The sequence below is a fragment of the Ylistrum balloti genome, unplaced genomic scaffold, assembly GCF_031769215.1.
Source record: "Ylistrum balloti isolate Yb309-2 unplaced genomic scaffold, AGI_CSIRO_Ybal_v1 Utg371828, whole genome shotgun sequence".
Classification (NCBI taxonomy): domain Eukaryota; kingdom Metazoa; phylum Mollusca; class Bivalvia; order Pectinida; family Pectinidae; genus Ylistrum; species Ylistrum balloti.
In genome coordinates, this window is record NW_026782908.1 from 44,508 (window position 1) to 56,580 (window position 12,073).

Here is a 12,073-nt window from a genome sequence, read left to right on the forward strand (position 1 = left end):
GTGACGAATTTACTGTTAACTGTGACGACTTCACTGTTCACTGTGACGAGTTCACTGTGACGACTTCACTGTTCACTGTGACAAATTCAATGTTCACGGTGACGAATTTACTGTTAACTGTGACGAGTTAACTGTGACGACTTCAATGTTCACGTTGACGAATTCACATGTGAAAATTATCAATGAAACAAACATAAAAAATGCGATAAATTAACCATATATTGATCATATATATGTTCTGAAGGGGAAAGAAAAAATCCTGTAATTGTTAACAAGCTACCACTCATATTGCTCCATTACGTTGCTAAGTTACTCTAACACAATTCGACATGACTGCTTCATTTCAGAACAAAATGAACTGCAGCCATGCGAAAACAGGACGGAAAAATCACGTACTAATCACGATCATGCTGCCATCTACAGCTGTTGCTTGCATTGCGCTGTGCTTTTCTGTCACAGTCCAACTCTAATCGGATGACAAGGTATTATCATAAAGAAACTTGTTCATTATTCAAATGACTAAAATCATTGTGGACACTCGAATAAGAAATTCAAACAAACATTATACAAGACATACACAAGCGGATCTATCGAGCGCAAACGATATATTAAATATTAAATAACGTTGGTTTTTAAGAGACCTCGGAAAATGGGCATTGTCTCGTGTCCAATTATGAGCCAGAGTACACTTCAGAAAAGTGCATTAACTGTGGTAGGCAGTAGGTTATATGCTGTTGCTAGCCCGCTGTGTGTTGTAGCGGTATGTAGCTGGGGAGTGCTTCGGGGGTGTTATGTTGGCTGTTCGTGCTAATACTGACAATACACTGTCAAGGCTTTAGGGTACTGCTGCCTACATTTGTAATGACCATGATGTTACACGTTGATTTGCCTGGTATTAAAGCCAGGTTTGTAAGAGGTTGTTTCCATTTCTCTCAAAACTGTGATTGAAAGTTTTGAACATGCCTGGTATATTTCGTACATCTGTGGACCAGTGTTAAGATGAATCAGTTCTCGTCTGAAGCCTGTTACAGTGCCTATTCCAGAATGAAAACACATCATGACTGACGTGGTGATAATTGTGTCATATCAACTCACTTTGAATCAAGCCAACCGTGTTGTCATACCTCAGGATCAATTTAGTTTTCAGACAGAATATTTAATAAATCTTTATTAACAATTAACAGATTCTTCTATACTATATTGATTAAATATATGTAAGTTTTCAGAAAATCGTTGCCACGGACTGCTGAACAAATTCATCATTTGAGAAAATTGATTAAGTCATGCGCTAACTAAAAGAGAAAACAAAGACGTCATGAATTTCCTCATTATCAATGTAAGAGGGACGGTGTTTAAGACTAAGGCGAAAAACCTAGAAAAGGTACCACAGGATTCACCTCTCGCCAATTTGAACAAGACGTCGGAATATTTTGATTCTGAGAGTGGAGAGTTCTTCTTTGACCGGAGTGCTGAAGTGTTTGATACAATCCTCGACTATTTCACCACGGGAAGGCTTCATATACCGACTTCCGTGTGTGCCGAGCGGGTAAGAGAAGAGCTTTCCTATTGGAAAGTTCCAGAAAGTCACCTTTCCAGGTGTTGTTGGAAGAACTATTACCAGAAAGATGAAGATATGGATGTGCTTACTAAATTGCTACATCACGTACCGTGTGTGGAGAACAGAATTACTACAAGTTCCGCTGACTGTTGTGACTCTCCCAACATCATAAAACCGCCAGAAACCGAACAGAACTTTAGGAGTCGCACGTGGGCGTGTTTAAATAACCGCAAAAAAGGAATTCTTGCTAAGGTAAGTTTTGTAAAACACTGTTATATCTAATGATATTCTGGCGAAGGTAAGCTTTATAAAAATACTGTTACACCTAATGATATTCTGGCTAAGAAAAGCTTTATATAAATACTGTTATGCCGAATGATATTCTGGCGAAGGTAAGCTTTATAAAATACTATAATACCTGAAGATATTGTTTTGATGTCGCCGTGCTATTGATAGGTAATGAAGGTCATGGTCATGATGTTGAAGTGTTCTGGTGCTCTATAATACTTGGCGTAGTCAAGATATAACCAGATTCCCCAGGGAATAAAAAGTTTATCATAATTGACACCCAACAATGTGTAGGTAAGGCATGACAAAGTACCATAACACCCAACAATGTGTAGGTAAGGCACGACAAAGTATCATAACACCCAACAATGTGTAGGTAAGGCACGACAAAGTACCATAACATCCAACAATGTGTAGGTAAGGCACGACAAAATACCATAACATCCAACAATATGTAGGTAAGGCATGACAAAGTACCATAACATCCAACAATGTTTAGGTAAGGCACGACAAAGTATCATAATGGACATCCAACAATGTTTAGGTAAGGCACGACAAAGTATCATAATGGACATCCAACAATGTTTAGGTAAGGCACGACAAAGTATCATAATGGACACCCAACAATGTTTAGGTAAGGCACGACAAAGTATCATAATGGACATCCAACAATGTTTAGGTAAGGCACGACAAAGTACCATAACACCCAACAATGTTTAGGTAAGGCACGACAAAGTATCATAATGGACATCCAACAATGTTTAGGTAAGGCACGACAAAGTATCATAATGGACATCCAACAATGTTTAGGTAAGGCACGACAAAGTATCATAATGGACATCCAACAATGTTTAGGTAAGGCACGACAAAGTATCATAATGGACATCCAACAATGTTTAGGTAAGGCACGACAAAGTATCATAATGGACACCCAACAATGTTTAGGTAAGGCACGACAAAGTATCATAATGGACATCCAACAATGTGTAGGTAAGGCATGACAAAGTACCATAACACCCAACAATGTGTAGGTAAGGCACGACAAAGTATCATAATGGACATCCAACAATGTTTAGGTAAGGCACGACAAAGTATCATAATGGACATCCAACAATGTTTAGGTAAGGCACGACAAAGTATCATAACACCCAACAATGTGTAGGTAAGGCACGACAAAGTACCATAACATCCAACAATGTGTAGGTAAGGCACGACAAAATACCATAACATCCAACAATGTGTAGGTAAGGCATGACAAAGTACCATAACATCCAACAATGTTTAGGTAAGGCACGACAAAGTATCATAATGGACATCCAACAATGTTTAGGTAAAGCACGACAAAGTATCATAATGGACATCCAACAATGTTTAGGTAAGGCACGACAAAGTATCATAATGGACATCCAACAATGTTTAGGTAAGGCACGACAAAGTATCATAATGGACATCCAACAATGTTTAGGTAAGGCACGACAAAGTATCATAATGGACATCCAACAATGTTTAGGTAAGGCACGACAAAGTATCATAACACCCAACAATGTGTAGGTAAGGTATGATAAAGTATCATAATGGACACACAACAATGTGTAGGTAAGGTATGATAAAGTATCATAGCAGCCAACAATGTTTAGGTAAGGCACGACAAAGTACCATAATGGACACCCAACAATGTTTAGGTAAGGCATGACAAAGTATCATAGCAGCCAACAATGTTTAGGTAAGGCACGACATGACCAGATAATGTATTCTATGATAGGTTAAGAGGCAAATTGTCCACAGTCGATACTCTCTGAACAATTTCAACATAAAGGCTAGTTCCTGTCTGTACAGTCCATTTTCTACATATGAAAGAGATCACGGTGTTGTACATCGTATATTATTTTTTGTTTTTTTATCCTAAACAATGATGTTGGTGATATACATCAGACACTGTACCACCTAAAGTCGTCAGCCATATATATGTTAGGTAAGGGGAAAACACCAACAGAAAACGTATCACATTCTCCTCAGTACTTACTGTATGAATTGTTTATGATATCAAAACGTGGAGAAATTGCTCGATATTGTCTGCCTTGTAGACAATTGATATAATTTTGCTCACCCACGAGATTTTTTTTAAATCTACATTGTAAAGTATATATTATGTAAGTAAAACCCACCAGTAATATTGATTTCGTATTCATACTTTTTAACATTATCCCAGTAACTCGGTTATTTCAGGGATGCTGTATTTTTTTACACACAAATGCTTTAAATGTCTAATAGTTGTGACTGAACGTTTTAGTACTCAGTGATATTGATCTACGATAATCTGTATCACTTTAGGTACATTTACACTTAGAACTACTTTATACACGTAGTGTAATCATCACCACAGTGTTACGATAAGACAAAAACATTTCCTCTTATTGGATGAAGATAATATCAAAGATAATATCATTTCGTACGACTGGAATTTATTTGTAGAGGGTGTAACCTTCTTTCTTTCAGAATATTTCATTGTCATGGTGGTATTGACAGTAGGAATTGGGCAACAGGCAGAGCCTATGAAAGCCCTCTCCTTACAGTGCATAAACAAGTATACAGACACATCAATCAAAATTAGAGATAACAGATAATACTAATATTAGGAATAAGAATGTAGAAGATAGATTCAAATGGATGATTATATAACCGAAATGCAAAAAGTGTAACCTTCTAAAGAATATTTCTTCCTTAAATTCTGGGATCCTCTGTGTTTGTTGAGATAATTAGCAGTTCGTTTGTTATTGGAAATCTTTTTATTTTAGTTTACTTGCTTGTAACGTAACGTTTAAATTGGAGATATCTTGATCATCCTTAATTAGATCATATAATTGTGTTAATTGAAGATGAGTATGGACGGAGAAAAGGGCGGAAGGAAAGATAGACATATCGACCAATTTATAACGTGAAGATCAATTAGTGTGTGAAAACAAACCAACTTCTCAGACAAACCATTTAGACAAAAAGTATAGTCGATAGGTCCAGCACAATACTGCATCAATCATTGAAACCATTAGACATTGTATACACAATTATGAAAAAGATACAAAAACAAAAGTTTAAATGTGATTTTAAGATTTTGTCAAATAAGTGACAAAAATCAAACCAGTTAATTTATATTGAATAAAGAATATTATTTGTATATGGCATAACATGTGAAAAAATCAGTTTTTATGGCATAGCATAATGTCAGATATTTTAGGATCTAAGATCGTTCGAAAAAGACTGAACATTGGACCTTATTAAACTTTAATGCATGACGTAGTGGTATTCACTGTATATGTTGACATAGACAGAGGTTATACGGAATGTACAGCCTACAACAACAAATAGATATATTTTGTTATTTTATCTGTGAAAAACAAGACTAAGGAAAGTCAACCAGATGTTTAACTTTCAGTTGCCGGTCGTTAAACATGCCTTTGTTTAACCTGTCCCTGTAAGAATTGATACTGTAGATGTAATGTGTGCATATCATTTCATAAAAAACACCTTGATAACTCAGTCGATACCGCATCTAACTAGTGCAACCACGGGTGAAGATCCGAAGTGTTTGGTTCGATTCCCTTTGGCAAAAATAGGCGACGGTCCTCCCCTATGATATTTATAGGTAGTCATCGTTTTCCTGAAGGAGTTTCCGCCTCAAGATAACTATGGCTGATCATGAGACGATAAACTCAACAAAAAATAACTCCAACCTTATTCTGAAGTGAATCGCTATGACTAATACGTCATAACAATTGTGTAATTATACTATTTATTCAAAGTAAATCAGCAGATTCATTATTAGAGTATACGAAGCTGGTGCGACATTATATACGGGCTTATATATGGGGATTACTGGTGGTTTTTCTGTTTCCATGGAAATGCGTATGATTACATTTGACATTCAATAAAAACAAGATTGTTAAGTTTCATTAAGTTCTCTTTATCTAATGTCAGAGTGTGAAGTAAACACCACGACAGAAATTATATTTCATTTCAACTAGACGTCTAGTGTGGATGTGTTATATTCCTGTGTTTATCAGATGTCTAGTGTGAATATGTTAGATTCCTGTGTTTATCACACATCTAGTGTGGATATGTTAGATTCCTGTGTTTATCACACATCTAGTGTGGATATGTTAGATTCCTGTGTTTATCACACATCTAGTGTGAATATGTTAGATTCCTGTGTTTATCACACATCTAGTGTGGATATGTTAGATTCCTGTGTTTATCACACATCTAGTGTGGATATGTTAGATTCCTGTGTTTATCAGACGTCCACTGTGGATATGTTAGATTCCTGTGTTTATCACACATCTAGTGTGGATATGTTAGATTCCTGTGTTTATCACACATCTAGTGTGAATATGTTAGATTCCTGTGTTTATCACACATCTAGTGTGGATATGTTAGATTCCTGTGTTTATCACACATCTAGTGTGGATATGTTAGATTCCTGTGTTTATCAGACGTCCACTGTGGATATGTTAGATTCCTGTGTTTATCACACATCTAGTGTGGATATGTTAGATTCCTGTGTTTATCAGACGTCTAGTGTGGATATGATAGATTCCTGTGTTTATCAGACGTCCACTGTGGATATGTTAGATTCCTGTGTTTATCACACATCTAGTGTGGATATGTTAGATTCCTGTGTTTATCAGACGTCAAGTGGGGATATGTTAGATTCCTGTGTTTATCAGACGTCAAGTGGGGATATGTTAGATTCCTGTGTTTATCACACATCTAGTGTGGATATGTTAGATTCCTGTGTTTATCAGACGTCAAGTGGGGATATGATAGATTCCTGTGTTTATCACACATCTAGTGTGGATATGTTAGATTCCTGTGTTTATCAGACGTCCACTGTGGATATGTTAGATTCCTGTGTATATCACACGTATATCATATATCGTATATCGTGTGAAATCAATGTTTTCATTTAACATTATTGATACAGAATGTATCTTTATAGGTCATCTTAGGAACACAAATATTCACGGGTGTTGAACCAACATAATTTGTAGATGTTTGTGTTACCATGGTGACAAAATAATAAAACAGCAATACCAGCATCTCAACATTATCAAAATACAAATTCATATTCAACATAACTCGGGCAAAATATGGACAAAAGAAAGATTTGCACGGAGACTACTGACGGAGTAAAAGAAGAATAAAACCGGAGTAAAAGAAGGATAATACCTAGTGTTTTGAAAGGAGTAAGCATCTTCTGCTTCATAGACGACACTTGCCATGCAAATCTTGTATACACCAACGGAACCACCATTTCAAGCACCTTATCGCAAAAAGACATAGAATATTTCTCAATGAGACATAATGACGATAGTAAAACTTTACCATAATATTCATCAATCTGCATCTTTTGAAACCCCGTGTTACGAGTTTGTCCTTCAGTTAGCGAACAGGTCCTTGATTATCGAATCAACTTCGATATTTAAACACCATAGATTGAGAATATAGAAATATTGCTATCCAGAGATGGAAAATTCACAACAGAGAATCGAAATACAGGTGCACCATGATGGTTTCGTTGTATGAAAATGAGTCTGCCATGTCTTTGATTTCTAATTCTGGTTGTTATATACTATGAATTCATCAATAAATCCACTGTTACAATTCATTATGAGACGTGGTGCCATCAATGTATCTCAGATATTGTACAATGACACACTAGTGAATAACACCTTTTATCAATTCAGAGTTTGATACAGCTATTTCGTCCCTCTAGGACTCGTCAGTGATGCTAAGGGCCTAAAGTTTGAAGCCCAAGAGACGACCGAGGAAAGTCCACAGTGATTGCTACATTCTAATAAACAGTTTGTCTGGTTACGAGCTCTTTACAATGTTTCTAAGTTATGTTAACGTCTATTCCCCCATGCGTAAAGTGGTTTGGCGTTTACATGAACACAATTTTAAACGGAATGAGACAACAATATTTCATATCTGTGATGTGTATGGTATCCTATTATCTAAACATCTCATTTCTGGATGACAGCTTTGACAATGAATGCCTTCTCTGTGTCACAATAGTTATTGTTAATGTATATGTAATAGGGTTTATCTCAACTATGGAGTCGTCGGATATCATCACTGGGAATATCAAATATACATATAACAGGTTATATCTATTTACTACTTCCAATTTATTAATGAGACAATCATTCGTATCACGTTCATGTCGATGGATGACTGGTTGATTAAGCAGAAAAGGGGGAAATAGGTTGAACTTATCTATAATCAGATTACACTGTTTTTTAGCAGTAAAAAAATCAAAAGGTAATCATGTTAGAACTTGTTTGTAATTTTCAAAAACTGAGTATGTCTAGCAACCCAATTTTGATATAAGTGGGAAAATATTGTAAAGGTCATATAGTTTTGAGACAGGTATTGAAAATATTTGTGTAAGACAAAAAACTTTAAAATAGATTTTATTTTACATTGTGTACCATAAATCTATATCCATGTTATTCATATTACAAGGAAATTATCTACTACTTGCTATATTACACTTATCTAACGAGATATCTTCATATTTCTAACGATTCGTACTCAAATCATATCAATAGTCTGACTTTATTCGTAAAATGATATCGGACAGATACCGTTTTATATCATATGGGCCAAGTCACAATTTGACAAACGTGAATTTAGGGTTAAAATATTATAAATTTTAACAGTGGAGTTGAACTACATGTGATATGGGATTCAGTAAAAATGTTACTCGTAACTAAAAAGCTTTAAAACTAGACATTTTTTCATCCTCGTTTTACGTTATCCGACTAATACAGCAAGGGAACGTAGAATTTATATTTGGCTAAGATTTACAGCATATTTATACTTTAGAACAACAGTAAGAATTATCTAAATGTAGGTTATACATGTAATATACACCTTTAACTGTGCTACATGGCTTCAGTGCCTACAAAATCAATGGACATCCACGGAGACTTACAGTGTAGTAGAATTCCCACGTGGTCTGTTAACCTTATCCTGATGTTGATGATTGAGAGCTACACCAGATTCCCATTATCATGACGGACGTGAAGTCTTCACACAATTGACAAGTGTACAGGAAAAAATACAAAGGCGCATCAGCAGAAATGTAAATGATTAAAGTTATGTTTGGTTTTATTGTGTCATATTTACCAATGTCCCACTAATAAGACAACCTCAACTTGGAGACTTGACAAACTTCCCTTATGATTCTCTACGGGTTTGTCCTTATTTTCATTGTGTACAGGAAGCTGGCTTAACACACAGTAAAAGCAGTTTACATTTTCCTTTTTGCCACTTTTCTCCATATTTTCACTTTCCTTAAATTAATCTGTTCGTTTAATAACATTGAACACACAGTTATGATATTTTAGTAGTCATTTTCACATCTAAATATAGTCAGCTGCCTGGTGTGACGTATAATAGATATATAACGTGGAATATACACAGAGTAGTTTTGTTATTTGTTTGACTGGTCACATGTCTTAATAATGAGGTAGTCTTAATAATGAGGTTGTCTTAATAGTGAGGTAGTCTTAATAATGAGGTTGTCTTAATAGTGAGGTAGTCTTAATAATGAGGTTGTCTTAATAGTGAGGTAGTCTTAATAATGAGGTTGTCTTAATAGTGAGGTAGTCTTAATAATGAGGTTGTCTTAATAGCGAGGTGGTCTTAATAGTGAGGTAGTCTTAATAATGAGGTTGTCTTAATAACGAGGTAGTCTTGATAGTGAGGTGGTCTTAATAATGAGGTTGTCTTAATTGCGAGGTTGTCTTAATAATGAGGTTGTCTTAATAGCGAGGTGGTCTTGATAGTGAGGTGGTCTTAATAATGAGGTTGTCTTAATAGTGAGGTAGTCTTAATAGTGAGATGGTCTTAAAGCATCTAATACAAAAACACAATTTGGAGGCTGTCTATGAAGAGAAGCTTAACCTTACTGATTTTATCTCAGAAATACATTTTAATTTACATGTTTATATTCTTATAGCTGTTCACAAATAAATATGACAACAGATGGTTATGTTTAGTTTATCAAAATAATCCGTTGCTAATATTCTCTCAATACTGAGTGTTTGACAGACTGTCGGTAGACGACAACACCAAGGTTGGAAGTCGGAGAAATATATTGTGTGTACTGCATGTTTTGTAATATATTCACTGAGGATTTAATTTCACGGGCAATAAAACAAGCGTAAAATTGAATACGTTGAAAACATTTTACATGGAAGCAAAACATGAGAACATGTATGTTATATACCTGTGTACATAGAAACCAACTTACAGACAAGCAAGGTATATCACTCCCTTGGACTTGTTCAAACCAAGACAACCGCAAAATACTAGCTCGCAAAAATATATTCAGTAAATTAACTGCCAGGTCGTGGTAGGTGCACGATGTTGATTATTGATTTGACAGTGTTATGTTGTTGTGGGTGGTTGTTGTTGTAGGTAATTTTGTTGTCGTCGTCGTTGTTGTATAGAATAAATATGTAATGTTTATCGATATGATTTGTATAAAATGTTGTGTGTGGTTATACGATAGTAAGCTACATCTAAATTATTTCCCTTTTTTATATTCCAGATATGGTACGTCATACTATGCTTTTCGATCATTGTATCGACCGCCATCTTTCTCCTACAGTCCATTCCGATGTTCCGTGTAGATGCCCCCAATACTTTGCCTTTTCCATACAACATTACGTCGAAGCCACTCCTGATGTACTGGTACACAATGCCACATCCCATACTTATGACCAGCGATGGCATCCTGAACTTTATCTTCATGGTTGATTGGTTCCTTAGACTCTATGCCTGCCCATGTAAGGAGGACTTTATGAAGGGTCTCCTCAACATATTAGATCTTGTGGCGTGGGTTGCAATCTGGAACATCCTGTGGATTGAGTTTTACAGGGACATATTCCACTTCAAAGGTGCATTTTCCGTCTTGTTCATGATTGGGACGCTATATGCTACTAGAATCTTCAGAGTGTTTAGACTGATGCAGCATAATTGTGGAGTAAAGATTTTGCTACTTTCTTTAAAATCGAGTGCACGTGAGTTATGTATACTTGCTATAACATTCGCGTGTGTCTCCGTCATATTCGCGTTTCTGTTATACATGTCAGAATTCAATAGCACCTCCCATGTTAAGTTCCCAAATGCCCTAACGGCAATCTGGTGGGCAATAGTTACCATGACAACTGTAGGGTATGGAGACTTTTACCCTACAACACCTCAAGGCTATTGTATTGGCGCCTTATGCTCAATCACCGGTATTTTGCTCATTGCACTTCCGGTCGCGGTGACGTCATCGAACTTTAGTGATTTTTACAATTTTAATAAATATAGGGCGAAGTATCAAGAAGCGCTAACAAGGGAAGGGAGAGAACTACCTGATCACAACAAGACGGTAATGGATATACCCACCACAGGTGTGTAGATATACACAGGACATGTCAGTCATGAAAACATTGTGTTAGAATCATATTAACGATTAAACTGAAGGTGTTGCTTCTACCAATCTCACAAAATACAGATGTACATATGTTGTGTAATTATTGATGAGACGTTATTCCAATCTCCAAACATAATATTGCTGTACATATGCTGTGTGATAATTGAAGAGTTGATTATCTGTTTACAGAATATTGCTGTACATGTGTTGTGTGAATTTTGAGACGTTTGTACCAATCTCTTAACAGAATATTGCTGTACATGTACTGAGTGATTATTTAGACAAGTATACCATCTTCCTTACAGAATGCAGCTGCACAGGTATAACAACTTTCGTACAGAATATTGCTGTACAATACTGAGTGATTATTGAAGAGTCGAGTTATCCCTTACAGAATAAATTTGTTAATGATGTATGTTGAGTGCATAGCTGGTACACTCTTATACGATGTTGATACAGGATGTTGATACAGATAAGAGGTCTTCGTGCGTTATTGCCTATTTGAAATTACATTGCTTAATGTTTCTTTTTCTCTTTTTTTTTCTAAGATACTTTCATTTGTTTTATATATATATATTGGTCGTATTAGTATGAATCGGGATCGATATCTCTTACTTATATGATAAGGAGTGCACGTGCCAAAATACACAATAGAAAAGTTTTGGCATCCAATCACAAAACATAGGAAGGACATTAGAAATGAAAACTTGCAAATCATTTAATACACGATGAACTGG

The 12,073-nt window shown here is 35.8% G+C and overlaps 1 protein-coding gene across 1 annotated transcript; it reads left to right on the forward strand.

The window, feature by feature from the left end:
* The first annotated feature begins 777 nt into the window (after positions 1–777).
* LOC132563703 (potassium voltage-gated channel subfamily C member 3-like) lies at positions 778–11,816 on the forward strand. Its single transcript, XM_060228454.1, has 2 exons — positions 778–1,810; positions 10,464–11,816. The coding sequence occupies exons 1-2, from the start codon at positions 1,316–1,318 to the stop codon at positions 11,319–11,321; spliced, it is 1,353 nt and encodes a 450-aa protein (XP_060084437.1). The 5' UTR covers positions 778–1,315; the 3' UTR covers positions 11,322–11,816.
* The last annotated feature ends 257 nt before the right edge of the window (positions 11,817–12,073 follow it).